The sequence below is a fragment of the Falco punctatus genome (genome assembly GCF_963210335.1).
Source record: "Falco punctatus genome assembly, chromosome: 1".
Classification (NCBI taxonomy): domain Eukaryota; kingdom Metazoa; phylum Chordata; class Aves; order Falconiformes; family Falconidae; genus Falco; species Falco punctatus.
Window position 1 is genome coordinate 117,616,663 of NC_137580.1, and position 16,014 is coordinate 117,632,676.

General features: G+C 48.0%; 1 protein-coding gene across 2 annotated transcripts in view; it reads right to left on the bottom strand.

Moving 5' to 3' along the window:
* Positions 1-16,014, bottom strand: part of DNAH9 (dynein axonemal heavy chain 9) — a 209,062-nt gene that overhangs the window by 22,845 nt on the left and 170,203 nt on the right. For both annotated transcript variants that reach the window (XR_013929074.1, XM_080393177.1), the window contains 5 exons: positions 15,103-15,294; positions 14,415-14,606; positions 13,457-13,627; positions 10,763-10,945; positions 2,334-2,723 (listed from right to left, as the gene is read on the bottom strand). Coding sequence is in view for 1 of the 2 variants with exons in the window: in XM_080393177.1 (XP_080249303.1) it covers positions 2,334-2,723; positions 10,763-10,945; positions 13,457-13,627; positions 14,415-14,606; positions 15,103-15,294 (1,128 nt within the window). In the remaining variant the exon portion in view is untranslated. The remainder of the gene's footprint in view (positions 1-2,333; positions 2,724-10,762; positions 10,946-13,456; positions 13,628-14,414; positions 14,607-15,102; positions 15,295-16,014) is intronic.

Below are 16,014 nucleotides of genomic sequence, written 5' to 3' on the forward strand. Positions count from 1 at the left end.
AAATGCTGCATCCATTAATATATACTGGTGCTCACTGGATTACAAGTAAAATGAATAGTTCCACTAGGTGGAAATGATATTTCAGTGTGAGCAGCAACATATGAAAATATTCTTTTCCTTTCTGAAATAAATTGAAGCATGATACCCAAAGATTATGAATGGTTCTATAAATGTAATTGCTCAGTATCTTTCAATCACACGGAAAATGTAACCAGAAAAAGCCATTTAGTAAAGTCTGGATGGTCTCTGAAGACAAACCTCTTTGCTGAATGCAATCACCTGTACAAGTTATTGGAGAGAGGCGAAGGGGATAAGCCTTGTAACTCTCAAAAGATTTCTGACTTTGCACCACCAAAATTTCTCACTCTTCACTTCTACTGCCACCTGGGGATGGATGGGCAAAACCTAGGCAGAAGTCAGCCGTCTGACTATTATATTGTCCAGTAATGGTGGTAACGATAGTAAAGGAAAGCATAGCAGCGGTCATTGGAACTTGTTTTTAGTGGAGTATTCGATGTGCAAGACCTGGAATTTTTGCAAAATTCAAGGGGTTTGTAAGATAGCCACACCGAAGGCTTAGAACAAGGCAGAGAACTGTAGGACCAGGGCTGGGGAGATGGGCTGGGCTGGGTTCTCCTCTGCTGCTGTGACTTCTGCTATGAGCAGAGCCAAAACCATGGAGGCAGGAGACCTGACCTTATACCCATGTGAGATCTTTACTGCAATCTTCTGACAGAGCTTTTGCCAATGTCTCTGGCTGTCCGTGGCTGTCCAGACCCAATGCACACATTGACCAATTTCCAGAGAGAAAAACAGCCTGGAGCTTTGACCTTCCCAAGGACTTGGGATAAAATGCACTGGATGCCATCAGTCGGTAAGTTCAAAGCTTTGCCCAGTTTCCTATCCTTCACGGAAAACTACTGCAGAGAGGGAGCTGAAAAATAAGCGGAGGGTATTTCAGCTGAATTGCAAGGTCAGGCTGGGATGGGATATGGCAAGCATGGCCTCTCTCCTCAGCACCCTACCACCAAGCCCCACAACAGATAAGGAAGGATCCTCAAGGTTAAGGCTCTAAAGAACTGCCTCTGAAACAGAAGCCTCTTCTTGCAAGACAGTAAAGTTGACACAGATAAGTAAGTTCTGGGTGACCCACTTTGACCAGCCTTCACTGTCGCAGGTTACTGGCAGCAGGAGCATCGAGGTGGCCGCCCAGAGGAGCTGCATGAATCACTGTCACCTAATCCTCAGGGGCAGCACAGCCCAGGAGCCGTGGTACCACAGGCCCGGCACCTCGGAGGACCAAGCCCAGTGGGGATTTGTCAGCCTAATGGCTCCCGCTCTGCAGACTGCCTTGCTAACAGCTGACAACCATCAGAAGGAATGACAGGGACAATTGTGCTCCTCCGGGATGCTGCTCTGAGAGGTGCATTGCGAGAAGGGCACCGACAGCTACATGGGCAGGAAACAGCAAGCATGCTGCTCCCCTTCGGCTGCCCGGCTGGTGGGTATGGTTCTACCTGGGCTGCTCTGAGGCTGGCTGTGCTATAACTGAAAGGTACTGGGCCACATCCAGCAGAGGAAAGAATAAGAGCAAGAGCCACCCACACTGTTCTGTTTGTCCAGAACCAGCCTACCCTGCCTGCCCCCCTGCTGAGACATCAGCCTGAGTCCACATGGACCACAGAGACTTCATGCATGCTGTATTTAGCACCCTAAGGGGATGGCTAAAGGATGTGATTAATTTCTGGTCACAAACCCTATCTATGCAGATGACATCCTGTAGCACCCGACAGTGGTCTGGATTTGGCACATCCCATCCATTCAGCTCTGGGAACATAAAGGCGTAGGAAATCAGAGTCCTCTCCTCTCTCCCCACTGCTGCTAAAGAGGCAACAGAGTAGTGATGCTGCAAAAGTCTGCCCCGCCACTTTTGGAGGCAGCGCTGAGAACACAACCGTATGAAGGTGCAAGGGCAACACAGCCCTGAGAGGACCCCACATTTTCTAAAGCCTGTAGTAACACCGCAAGTACTGACCACAGTTTAGTCAACATACACTGAAGCTGAGATTCACTTTGTAAAAACAAGATGTACCACTGCAAGTGGGCCACCCTGAGCTCCCCTCACAGCCATGGAACAGACAGTTCCAAGGAGTGATTCATCCAACCACCTCGATACCCACCCCAGCCTGCAGCCATCGTTCACATCTTCCCCACTCCTGCAAGGCAAGATGAGCACCTGTCCGGGCTGCAAAGTTCCCCAGAGCACGGTACTGACCCACAAAAGCCTAACATCTGCGGCTTCTCTCTCAACACGAGAGCCTTGGTGAGCTCACCTGTGCATCCCAGCGCGCACCCTCCATGAACAAACCGTGGACGTATGCCCCTTCCCGAGGAGGACTGGCAAAATCTTCTCTGTTCTTTTTTGTCACATCGCACTGCAAGGTCATCTTGTCCAAAGGCCACCCGTTTTTTCGGGCTGCGGACTGCATGATGGCTGTCAGGATGGACTGGGGATTGAAGAAGCCACCAAGCCACAATGTGGCAGGTAAAGAGAAGTCTCCTGTCCACGCCTCCAGCTCCTTGATGCGAGTGAGGAGGTCAGCAAACCACGTGCCCAGGCTGGCTGTGGAAGGGTAAGCCCTCTTTATCCAGGACTCCGGCACCATGTCCAAGAAGAGGGCATTCTGCAGATTCTCCATGTCACTTGTCATGGTCAGTTCTCCCTGAGTGAGAAAGGGTGTAATTAGCACTGGAAACTCTTTAACCTGAACAAAGCCAGACTGGAAGCAGAAGCTGAGCTAGGAAGTGTGGAAGAGCGCAGCATCCTACACAGTCACTGGTGTTCACATACTGGGGATTTCTTCATGTTTTGGGTTTTCATGAACACCTTCTATTGCATATTCCTGCATCCTCATCTTCCCTACTGTAAAAATACTACTTGGAGGAAAAGTTGCAAAACAGTGACAGTGAGCGTGGGTTTCCCTCGGCTGTCCCAGCGTTGCTTCTGTTTTCTCTCATGGACTGACCATCTTTACAGGGCAGATTTTCAGAGGTGCAAAGCTGGTTTTACTCAGGCTGCCAGGGCAGGATACTGGAGTCTGTGATGACTTACTCTAAAACTGTCCAAATGTTTATTATGTCCAGTCCTATCCCCCTCCTCTCCTCCACTTTCCCTCACACCTCTCCTCCTCTATTACTTTGCAGAACAAGTCTTTCTTTCTGACTTCACATGTTGCCTGCAAATGTAATCACAGTTTCTTTCACAGCAGGGAAACACACAACAGATTAAGATATGATTCAGCCAAGTGAGATAGAGAGAGAGGTTTGACTTTTCTTTTATCCAGCAATTAATTTTTTTTAAAGCTTTTAGAAACCTGTATCAGTTTCACCCAGGCAGGAGAAGAGCTGGAACATCACTGCATGGCCAAACAGGGGCTCTGCACAGCAGTAACATGCACCCCTCCTGAACTTCTGGCGTTCTGCAGAGAGTCCCCAGTGTCTGCTAGTTTAAACTTAAGAAAATTCCTGCTGCATCCAACTGAAATTACATTAAATCTAAGGGAGAGATGCCTGGATGCTGAAAGGACAACTAAGAGACGCCAGTAGGAGGTGCAGCAGTTTGTGCAGCAGGTTGCACAGAGGGCACACAGACGGGCTCACACACGCATGCTTAGCATCGGTGGCGACATGCCACAGGGCACTGCCCCCAGCACCATCCGCAGCAGCTGTCCCTGGCACAGCAGAGGCCTCAGCTCAGACCAAGCTGGTGATGGAACCTGCAGCTCAGCGTGTCTGGGACTGCAGGCAGTGCCTGGAGCCGCTCACTGAGCCTGGGGCTGGGGGGCTCTCTCCTTGCCTGTAGGTGTGCGCCGGTGGAGGACCTGCAGGATCTGCAGGAGCAGGCCAGCAAACTGTTTAGCATCAGAGATAATGAGAAAGAGACCAACTGGATCTTCCCTGAGACCATGCAGCTAAAAGAGGAGCCTCGACTCCAAACAGCATCAAAGGCAGGCAGGCAGAGTCTGCGCCTATCTGCCTGGGAAAGGGAGACTCCCAGAAGGTGAATGTGAAGAAGAAGGTGAAGGCTGGAAGCTTGTGACTTCCAGCAACAGGAGCAAACCTTGTGTCCTCCCTGCAGATGCAAAGCCACAGAACAGGTTCAGTGCCCGGGTAGGGAATGAGAGGTTGGGAGCTCTGTCTGTCAAAGCATTCATGCTGATGGAGCCTGAGCCATGCAGCAGCACAGGAGAGATCAGTCAGTGACAGTAGTAGGTGACTCCCTGCTGCAGAGGCCAAGACCTCCACCTATCAATCTGTCTTGCTGTCTGGGGACATCTACTGCACACTGAGAGCTTCAATCCAGGATACTGCAGAAAGACTGCTGAGGTTTCTCCGGCCCTCAGACTACTACCCCATTACACTTTGCCACAGGGTCACCAACGATACCCAAAGCCATTCTAAGGGACCTGGACAAGCTGCAGAATTGAGCTGAGAGGAACCTCATGAAGTCCCACAGAAGGAAATGCCAAGAGTTGCACCTGAGGAGGAATAACTCCATGCACCAGTACACCCTGGGGACCAACTCCCTGGAAAACAGTTGCAGGAAAGGACCCAGAAGTCCTGGTGGGCAAGCAGCTGACATGAGTCAGCAACGTGTCCCCTGTGGCAAAGGCGGCCACCAGTGTCCTGGGCTGCATTAGGAGGAGCATTGCCAGCAGGTTAATGGCAGCACTCTGCTCGGCACTGGTCAGGTCACCTCTGGCATGCTGGGGCCAGTGCTGGGATTGTTCAGCCTCAAGAAGAAATGGCTCAGAGGGGTCCTTTCAATATCTGTACAGAAGACGGAGCCAGATGTTTCTCAGGGATGTCCAGTGACAGGACAAAAGGCAATGGGAACAACCTGACATACAGGACATTCCATTGAAATACAAGTACAATTTTTTTTACTGTGAGGGTGGCTGAACACTGGAACAGGTTATCCAGAGAAGCTGTGCAGTCTCCATCTGTGGAAGTTTTAAAAACCCGCCAGGGCGTGGTCCTAGGCAACCTGATCTACCTGACCCTGCTTTGAGCATGAGGCTGGACTATACAATCTCCAGAGCAATTAACCTGTGATTCTGGGATGCTCAAGCCAAGTACCCTGCAAAGACAAAAGCTGGCAAATGCACGCTCAGCTTCTACCGGTGCATAATGTCCTTCAGAATTTAAATATTTGCATGCCCCATGCTGAGCTAGAGGGCCACAGCACACCATAGCAGTTTGGAGACTTACAGCTATTGTTAATCACTGGCTTCAATTATAAATACTCACTTTTGTCCCCTTATCGCTTTGCCAAAATTTATCCAACTTACAATTTCTCTTTGCCTCAGGCTGAGTGTTTTTGGAAAGATTAACTGAAATCAGTTGAGCCATTGCTGAGAATGAGGGTGAGGGAATTGGGTCAGTCTATTCACATTAAAAAATTCCAACTGTCCTTTCGCAGGACTTCAGTGCCTCCAGCCATGAGGTCAGCAGAGGTGCCTTTTACTGGAGCCACAAAAATCTATGAAGCTTTAGCAAAAGTTGAAATCTGCTTAAAGCAACCCCAACACGTATTTAGCAACGGCTGTCAGAGTCCAGCAGCTACAAATCTTTGCAGTTTATTCCTGTGCCAACCATGTCCTGCAGAGCTCTGATCTGCAGATCACCCTGACAGGCTACAAGCCCACAGCCGGACACCCAGCCAGACCAGGGAGAGCCGTGACAAGCGCTTCTGATGATGGTCCACGCTGCATCGGGCACTAACGAGGGGAAGCGGGCTCAGTGCTGAGTGATCAAGGCTTAGGGCAAGCAAGCCTGCTGGCACCCTTGGGGTAGCAAGTGTTTTCTCCAAGGAAGCGCACTGCAAAGAGACTGGAGACTCCTGAGCTTGGGAGACAGCTTGTCATCAGAACAGAAACCCTCTGAGCTAACCACGCTGTTGCAAATGCAACACTCGGAGCTGCTGGATGACAGCTCAAAGGGCTTGGATGCGTATCTGCCCCATACACTGTGTCTTATCAAAGGAAAGAAGGGTTTCAGCTGAATCTGGGCACTAGAAATGTCCACTTTAGTCCTTTTGGCTTTTTAGCACTTGACTTATAACCCTTATCTTTTCTTTTTTCCCTTTTACTTTTTTAAATTCCTGTGAAAGTTTCTGAACCTCCACAATAAAATGCATTCTGTCCAGCAATAAGTGAGGGCAGTACTTCGAGGGGATGTGCCTCCCCAGCACCCAGCACCAATTCAAATCAGAGCCAAGGGCACTTTTGTACTGCCCCGTGCCTGGAAGCCACTGCAGCCCTGGGGTGCCCATTCAGAGTTACCCCACCACCACCAGAAGTCTGTGGTTTCCCATCCAGAAGTCCCCTGGGCAATGGTCATTTCTCAATAGGATGAACTGGTACAAGGCATTATTAAACCTTTGCTCCAGAGATGACTTTTTAAAAGTAGTAAGCTTTTAAAGGCAGCAAGCATCTGAACCTGTTGGGTTTCCCCATGGAGAATAGATTTCTGATGGACAGAGAAAATCATGTGTACAAAGGTTTTAAGATGGTCTTGGTATTAACAGTTCTGAAGCTAAAAGCAACAAATAAGGTTGAATGAAAAAGTAGAGGCAGGACTATTTGCAATTAGTCCTAAATCATGAGGAACAACCATAACCACCTTTCAAAATACACGTCACCTTCTATCATTTCTTGTGAGCAGGGACCAGGTAAGTCTCTGCCAGTAAATCATCTCATTATTTCTACTCAATGATTTTACATTTGTAGGGAATCTCAAAATGATGGGTTACCCAGTGAAAGGTCTTCAAAGTCCTGGGTAATTCCAAGCACGGGGGTCAAACAGAAATGAAAGATGTCTCATTTTGGTATTTGCCATTAGGTGTCAAAGAAATAGAAAGGCAGTGCATGCCCCATCCATCCCCCCTTAGGCACCTGAGCTGTTTTCCTTTATCTACAACACACTAAGACCACTTACTGATGCACAGTTAAAGTTTACCCAACAAAAAATCATGGGAGGTCTGATCAGAGGGGCTGGTAATGAGCTTCACAAGGCTGTCAAAATTACTTGACCGCACCAGGGGCAGCTGCCACGGCTTTGTTATTTAATAACTTCTGTTGGCAGGCAGACTCTGAAGTACCATTGCAGTTCCTTCATGTCACATGGGTCATCATCTCCCATCTCAGGAGAGCTTGGACACTGAGAGGACCAGTCTCTGGTTAAAACCATGACCAGACCACGCAGGAAGAAAAAAAATTTCAAGGGGCAAAGTACTGGCCACAGTGGGACACCGGCAGCCACAGGGGCTTCTAACATCAACAGCCAGAAGTGGTTTGCACTCCTGGAAAGGTTTTTAAGAGGATAAAAATATTGCAAAATGTGTGCAAGTAGTCAAATTGATTTAAAGACATTACCCTTATGACCATATATCATGTCTAGTTTTACTTTCAGGAAACAAATGAATTAGCAAATGTAATTCTCAGGAAGGCTTAAGAAAAGCAATTCTTAAAGCCTGCGCACTCAAGCATACTCATTGGAATCTCCTGTGAGGGTTCAAAGCATCTATAGCAGCTATCTCATACAGTTGTGCAAATACAATTATGCATAAATTTGCATTTCAGATGCTGAATACTAAAGCGCATCAGGAATGATTCAGGTTACTTTTTTTTTTTTTTTTTTTTTTTTTAATTTTTCCCCCCCAAAATGCTGGGAGCAATTTTCATTAAAGACATCCTTGAAGGAAATCCTAATCAGCCTGCAGACATTCCCTCAAGATGAGCAGACTATTGTCACAAATTGTTTTCTCAGTTAAGGTTATTTTCACTCGATACAGCAAAATACCCAGCTAGCCCTACAAAATTTGGTGTCCTCATTGTGGAGGTTTATCCTTCACTGAAGTTGCAAAATAGAAAATCTGCTTGCAAAAATTACACTGGGTACAACATTAACATGCAAGAGTTTCAGCCCAGCCTCTGGTCTCACCGAAGTCATCCAGAACAAAGGGCTTTGAAATGAAACATGCCAGTTATTTCTGATGGCTACCAGTCTGTTGCAATTTCTCTTCCCTTAATGGGATGTCTCCTATTTTCGGACCAAACAATCACTTTCCGCTACACAGACACAATGAATCATTCAAAAATTCAAATTAGGCATGACATTTCCAACTCGCCTTCTTTTAGCAGATAGTCAGTTAAAAACAGTAAGACTTGCTTCCTCTGGGTTTTATTTATTCTCCTCTGAGGTCTGTGGTTCCTCTTATGTAAACTGTCCTCCTCTGAGTGCTGTCAGTACAGATTCCCAGTCCCAGAGATTATCATGCATCAACAGTTCCCATAGGAGATGCTCTCAGAAGGAACAATTAAAGAATGATTTCTCTCCCAAACGGAGTGTGAGAACTAGCTGTCAAGTCAGGACAGTAGCACTGCCCTCAGAAAGAGCCAACAGGAGGGCCAAGCATCCCTGGGTCATTATGTGGTACCCAAGGCATGGGCAGCAGCACAGGTCATGCACGACCTCTAACTCAGCTCTGCAGGGACCCACGTGCAACCTTTGCTTGCAGGTACAGAAGAATTGCCCACAGGTGATATCTCAGACCCGTCAAATTTGTCTGTGAAGCACACACCAGATGAAGAGATGCTAACACAAAATGGTACTGCTACTCATCTGCTTTTAGTAGTCCTTAAGTCCTGGCCCTGTGGTGCCACTGAATCACACCACAGGTATTGAGGCTGTTGGGACCAACCTCCGCAGTTATTAGAGGTGCCTTTTCTGCAGATATCATCTCACTTCCCTGCCATGACTTGTGGCAGGGTTTTGGGGAGAAATTTGCACCCTCTATTATTGCCTGACTTCTGTGGTTTATTTTGTCTGTGGTTTATTTAAGCCCATGCATCCGCTCATTCTCCCTACCAATATTAAATTAGCTTATTCTTCTCCATATTAAATTTAATTGCTACACATTGTCACAGTTACAATTATATCTTGTTTGGTGCTCCAGCACTGAAATACTAAATCACTTCTGTTTACCTGTCTCAGGAAACAGAATTTTCAATTCCGCTGCCTTATGCTAGAAAACAAAGGATATCAGTTTATAATAATTGACTACATAAATATCAGCCTATTTTCAAATGGACTGTACATACTAGGCCACCACGAAGTGTATATGATATGTCTCTCTCTCCAATCAAGACGATAAGCATCAGCAGCGTACGCAACGCAGAAGTGCCTGAGCTAGCAGGGACCCGGGCTGCTGGGTTCACCGTGTACAGCACAACGCGGCTGGGATTTAGAAGCAGCCTAGTCCTTCCCCTCTGGAGCTACAGCTCCCTAAGGTCCCAGAGCCAGCCCTGTCACCTCTGCGTGCATGCTGCAGACATGTCCTCTGAAGATCTCTCTTCAAAACTGCCCTCATGGAAGGGCTGGGGTTGTCATTCAGGGCCTCCTTGCTCATCTGTGAGCTCTTCTGCTAAGAGCATCATGCAAAGTGGTTGCAGTTCCTTCAAGTGTGATGGTTCCCATGTTATGCAAAATATTTTTGTGGGCCAAGTGCTTTGGTGAAATAAGATGACAGCCTGTCTTTCAGGAAATGATGGAACAGGGAATGTCCAGTGACTGATGCCTCCAATTGCTGCCTCCCACCATGAAATCATTCAGGGAGCAACTTTGTGGCAATGACACAGGGAAGGCATCAGGGTAACACTGAAGCCACCAGCTTTGCTTTGCAAACTCAGACAGCATTCCCCTGCTGCACTTAGGCTTTTCCAAGGAACATACAGCACTTGGCTACGGTGAAAATTCTTCTGGGATGACAAGGTGAAGGCAAGGTGTTGCTGCAGGGCACCAGGCTTAGCTAGGCAGGTCCTCACTTACAGTGCAGTCTGACCTCTGCTGGGTTATCCCCTACTGGGCAGTCAGTAGCCTTTTATATTTTGTCCCACCAGCTGCCTGGGAGAGGATTCAGCAGATGACTTCCCCTGCCAGTGAATGCAGCCTCAAAGCAGAGCCCCCTTGCACCTCCTGCTGAACCCAGAAATCTGCATCCTACCTGGTGTGCCCTGCCAGCCCCAGAGCCCTCACTGCTCTCCACACACCCAGAGGGACACAGACGTCACCTTCCTGGAGCAGAGCGTAGCTTCTTACCAGGGTGGAGAAGCAGCTGTGGCTGGAGCAATCCTGGACAGTATCTCCATAGGGAAGGGCTGCTCCTGACCCTCCTCTATTAGCAAATGACTCGTACCCAGCAAGGGGAGTTGTCTCTCTTCCAAAACTCTTGAGTTTTTAGGCTTTTTCTCTTAAAGCTCTGGACATTTTGTGTCCTTACACATAACTCTTCTCTCCTTTGATTTCTGCTCAGCTTGTGCTTTTAATAGTCTGTTACAAGTTGCCCCCATACTGAGACATTTTGTGAAGAGGTGTGATTTATTTGGCTTACCTTTAAATGGGCCACCTCTCAATTTCTGTGTGACTTATTGATGCTGTGGTACAATATCTGGTGGACAGAAGTGCCTGGTCTCTGCTCCCGAAAAGCAGTCATTGCTATGTGTATCTTTAACCTCTCCCAGCGCCCCTGCGCTCACGGCCTGCGGACAATGTGCCATTTGAAATCCATCTGTGAACCCTTCCACACGGAGTCAAGTTAGTTTTGCAGCCAGCAGCTCTGAATACAGAGTGTGACCCTTTCTGTTCCCCGAGCACCTTTTCCACTCATCAATGTTTCACTGCCAGCACCGAGAGCTCCTACCTTCAGCCCCAGATCCAGTTCCTTGAGCGAGCGCTTGATCTCACTGGTGAGGATGTTCATGCGCTCACATTCCTGGAAGGCAACCGCAACATATGGTGTCCTCTCCTCCACCTTTGCCATCAGTTCTACAAGGTTAAACTCATCCGTCAACTTCTCTAACATCTCTTCAAGAAGGGCTTTCACCTGTGGGCCAAAGGGAAAAGCCAGAGGGATGTCAGCAAACGACCGGCTGAGCCTGCTGGGCTGCAGCTGCCTGGTCATGGTGTGGAAGCTCCATCTGCCACTTCATGTCCCTACAATGATCAGTGCCAGCTGCACGGGGCACGGCACCTTTCAGAGAGCTTGCCCCATCTCATCACAATTCAAATGCTTACCGAAGTTAATGTCAGATGAGAAGCTTTCAAAATGATGGTTTAAAAATGTCACTGTGACATGTAGCTGTCTCCTCTCGGCTCTCAAGCCCGTACTCTTACTTCTCCTAAGGTCTGATGCAATGCAAGAAGACGGATGGGGCCATCGCCTCAGCTCAGCCCCAGGACAGCTGAGCTGATGAGCTGTTTTTCTGTGGTATATTGCTAGAGAGAGGTGGCTATGTAAAATGTAATTTTAAGCTGAATTTAGCATTCTGAACTAATGGAGCCATGGAAGAAACGCATAATGAAACAAAACTATTTTCCAGTCACCAGCACAGTTTGATTTAGAAACGGTGCTTTATATCTGTAAACACTAAACAGGGAAATCTCCAACACAACTGCAAGTTTCTAGTGTCTAAAAAATAACACAGACAAAAACCTTTCTGGCTGACAATGAGGCATGAAGCCCCTAATCTTCATGGGCTCAACTGTATCTCTCAGGTTTACTTGGACTGTTAGGCATCTTGGTAGGGCAGTCTCTCACACGGTGCTTCTCCTTCCTTCCCTGCTGGGACCTAAGCAAGGCTTCTGCTTCCTGGGGATTTCTCAGGCACACATAACATGCGATTCAAGTTCTTTGATTTGATGTGCAAAACCCGGGGTGCAGGTGCCGGTGCCAGCTTCCAGCCAGCGGCAGAGCCAGCCCAGGGGAACTGTATTGCTATGCCCACCAACTTTCATATTTTGGACTCTGTACTCCAATTTCCTCCCACTGCTGCTCTTCCAAACCCTCTACACTCGTGTCAGACGTCACGGAGAGGTGATGATGTGTAGGCTGTTACTGCAAACAGCTAGGTGGCTAAAGCTAAAGCTCAGCTGGAAAAGCTCTTCAGCTGCGCCTCAGGTGCAGTATAGAAATATCCTCTAATTTGAAACTTCCCTGCAAGTCCCTTTGGCTCTGATGGTTTCACAACAATTACAGCTCGTTTTTTGTAATGTGGCCTCAGAAACCTGAGGGAGCAACTGGACTTGTCAGAGCCTCAGGAAAATGACAGGCTCTCAGTTTCCCTACAAGCTCCTAAAACCGCCTCAGCCAAACTAAGGGCTGGAAATCCTCAAACGGAGGAGCTAAGAGCCAGCTCTTAACTCTCTCATTCAAGGACCAGGTGAAAAGGACACAGCCAGTGCTAGTTACAGCTCAGATAACGAGATCCCCCCTCCAGAAGAAAATTAGCTACGGGAGCGTCCCCCCAGGCACACACGGCCACACTCTGTTGCTTTCAGGCAGCTTTCATTCTCAGAGGGAATGCAAAAGCCATGGGGACTTCTGTGCTCCTGTGACAGTCTTCTTGCCTGTCACCAGGAGTTTTCAGGGTAGCCATGCCCTGTGATACCATTGCTGGATCACTCACTGAGAATTTTTCTTCTTGGGCCAAGGAGTTTCATCGTATTTCAATAACAAAAAGACTGGGAGGAGAGCAGTAGTAATCACATTTGCTATCTTTGAGCATCTCCCTTTGCCTTTGCTACCTTGGGATTACTCCCCTCACCCCAAATTTCAGTGTGAACTGTAAATGGAACATGCTGAGCACTTCTAAGAGCACCTCAGTTGAAGGCAGTATGATCTCCGGCTCCACACCAAGCCAAAGGAAGCACATGTGAAACCACAGACTTCATATAAGCTTTCTGACGGCCGTTCATTACTTTGCAAAGCTTGAAACACAGAGATGAGACCTTAAGATCGCAGAAATAAAAATACAAGTAAGCCCTGGCTGGTTTCAGATCCCGTTATGAATGCTTGGGCCAGATTTTAATGAGCTGTGTCTTTCGAGAGGAAGGGCTGGGCTCAGCCCGGTACAGGGGCATAGTGATGGAGTTCTGCGGGAAATAAGGAATGACAAGGCTGCTGGGAGCCTGGGAGCTGGGTGGGACCTGGTGGCAGCAGCAAGAGGTGGGCTGAGCTCTGGGTGGCACACTGTACCTGGCAGGCAGAGCGCTCGGGGCTCATTGCTATGCCAGTCACGGCGTGGTGCACAGGGACCAGTGGCTCGGAGACAGCGGAGGCCACAGAAGGTTTATTTGCAACATCTTCAGAGGATGATAATTGAAGGCACTGCAGTTCAGGGGGTAATTAAAAGCCACTGTCCTATTACTGACAATACTCCAATTACATCTCACCATGGTGATGTTCTGCATAATACGAGGCTCGTGGGTTTAGACACTCGGTTTGTAACAGCAAATGCAGAACACTTTGTAATAAGCAGTTGTGAGACAAACCTGACAGACTCTTACAAATGAGACAGGTACCAAATTCGGCAGCTCCTTCCTCTACCACTCTCACCGTTTCTTCCCTGGTCACCACTCCTCCTTCACCCATGCTGGTGGCCCGGGGCTGCATCTCCAACACAATGCGAAAGAGCCTCTCTGAGGTCTGGGTAAGGAAGCCGATCTCAGCGTTGGGATGGAGACCATACAGATAAGGAGACTCTGGAGGCAAGGCGTCGTCTATGTACTGTACATAGGAGAAATTCAGGTTCCAGTTAGATACAAAGTCCAGGTCACTTTGCCTGCAGTGTTCACAGCACTGGAATTATCGCCCATCTGAGTAAGAAAGCCCAGGCTGACACAGCTCTGCTTGTGGCTGAAACACCAGTGATCTGATGGGAGAAAGGAGCGTAGCAATTGTTTACAGAACTGCTCCTACTCCTGCTGTGAAAATTTAGTAATTGCTGAAGTTTGGCTTGGCTACATATCTCGGGCTTGGACTTTTCCTAGCAATTATCTGCTGCGCATTTCAGCATCAATATCCTGAAATCTCTTGTGGGAATTTAGCTTCCAGCAGTTACGTTTTGTGAGTAAAACCAGCCTAATATGCCTATCTCTGCTACCGCATCTGTGTACAAAGAACAGATGAGACCAGTAAGAGGATCAACAAGACCCTTCACTGCCTCTCATTGAAACTGATGATAAAATGGAGCTTGAAAGGGCCATTTTAGCAAACGCTATGTGGATGTAATTTTCCAGGAGCCCCACTCAAGCCTCAAGAACCAATACAGTTGTTCTATTCATGCATGAACAAAATGAGCCCATGATGAAGCAGCAAATTACCATTAGACTTGGTTCATCCAAGGGAATGCTGAAACGTCTACAGAAACAGAACATAATGGGAAATAACAGGAGGTGTGTTGAAGCACTGAGCACTGCAGTCCTATTCACTGTCCCCGAAGACAGATTATAGGGTAGTTATAGAAGTCATCAAATTTATGTGTATAAATAATGCCAGAAAATGAAGCGCTTACCTGATGATAGCCATTATAGTCCATGTTCCCTGGGAGGGGGAATCCTGGAGCAAGGAGGAGTTCTCCCTCCAGCATTTCTGGCTTAATATATTCTTCCAAATAGGTTTTGCAAAGCCGCCTGTCCCAGTCATCTGTAATGTGACCTCCATACATAATCTCACCAAAGAGGTAGCGTAAATCATCGTATGGGACCTGAAGAATGAACCAGGAGGGCATGAAGGAGTTCAGACAGCCAGAGCTCCACCAGCCGTGTGACCGAGCTGCAGGCTACAGCACTCAGCACTGATCTGCACAGCAAGTGCTTCCACTTCACCATTTCAGTTTTCTAAGTAAACAGACATTAGGTAGTAGTCAAATCCTGCCCAAGGAAAACTGGATCACAGCATAGATTTCATGCAAATTCCCACTGAAATGCAAATTTATTCTGAGCTCTGTTAAACCAAAGACGACTATGTATTTTCAATGAATAAAGACCACAGACGCTATTTGCTATCATTTGTAAGCGGCTACAGATGTGAGCAGCACTGAAGCTCCCCATCTCACCACAAAGGTATACGAAACCGTGAAGTTACAGAACCGAAGATAGTCAGCAAATGGCATTTAAGGAGACTCCCCGGGAGTTTTGGCACAAGCCAGCTCATCGCTGGTGGTTACAAGCCACCAGACAGCCCACCATTGACCCACGTACCTTTGAGCTGGCCTCCAGGTAGTTATAAAGCACGTTCACGGAGATAGTGAGGTCTCCAGTGTTAAAGGGGTAGGAACGGTTCCAGCCCTGGGACCCAAACTTGCGCCTTTCTGCCACCACGGCATGGAAATAGCAGAGGGCAAACAGGATGCTCTTGAACTCGTTCTCCCGGGTGCACATCTCCAGGGTATCCTGCAACACAGGCAGAGGGGCAGGGCTGTGTAAGTCCACGTTGCCCTCAGCCTTGGTGACTCTCAGCGCCTCCCAGATACGCTGGCCTTTGGACAGGAGTGAATTGATTTTCCCAATCAGTTCATTTCTGCATAGTATACACATTCATTAATTTTCTAAGTTAGTGGCTTTGCATTCCGAATTTACTGGCAAATTCTGATGCACGTTTTCCAAATTAGTATTTTCTTTTCCAACTCAAAGTGGCTGTCAGCATGCATTCCTGTGCAAAGGCAAGAAGGGAAGGACACATGTGCGCAACCAACACCCCATCACCTGCACGTGCCCCACATCCCACACCAGCGGGATGGAAAGAGGCAGCACCAGGGTGAGCGTGCCAGTAGTGGGACTGGGACTGCAGCCCTCAGCAAGGCTCCTGCTGAGGAGGGCTGGACCTGGAAGAACTAAAGTCCATCCATCCCCTCGAGTACAAAAGGTTTCCTGGGGGCAGCATTTCTTCGAGCAGGGGGTTATTGCAGGGAGGCTGTGCTGCTGCTGCTGCTCTGACCCTCTGACAAAGCCAGCCCAGCCGCACACTGCAGCAGTGTATTCGCTGACGGCACCACCTTGTGCGGCATGCCAAGTCAGGGATGTGAGAAATGGCTAAAAATCCAAGCAGGGGAGATCTAACACTTGGAAAAAAAAAAAAAAAAAAAAAAAAAATCTGATGCAGCCCTTTAAAGC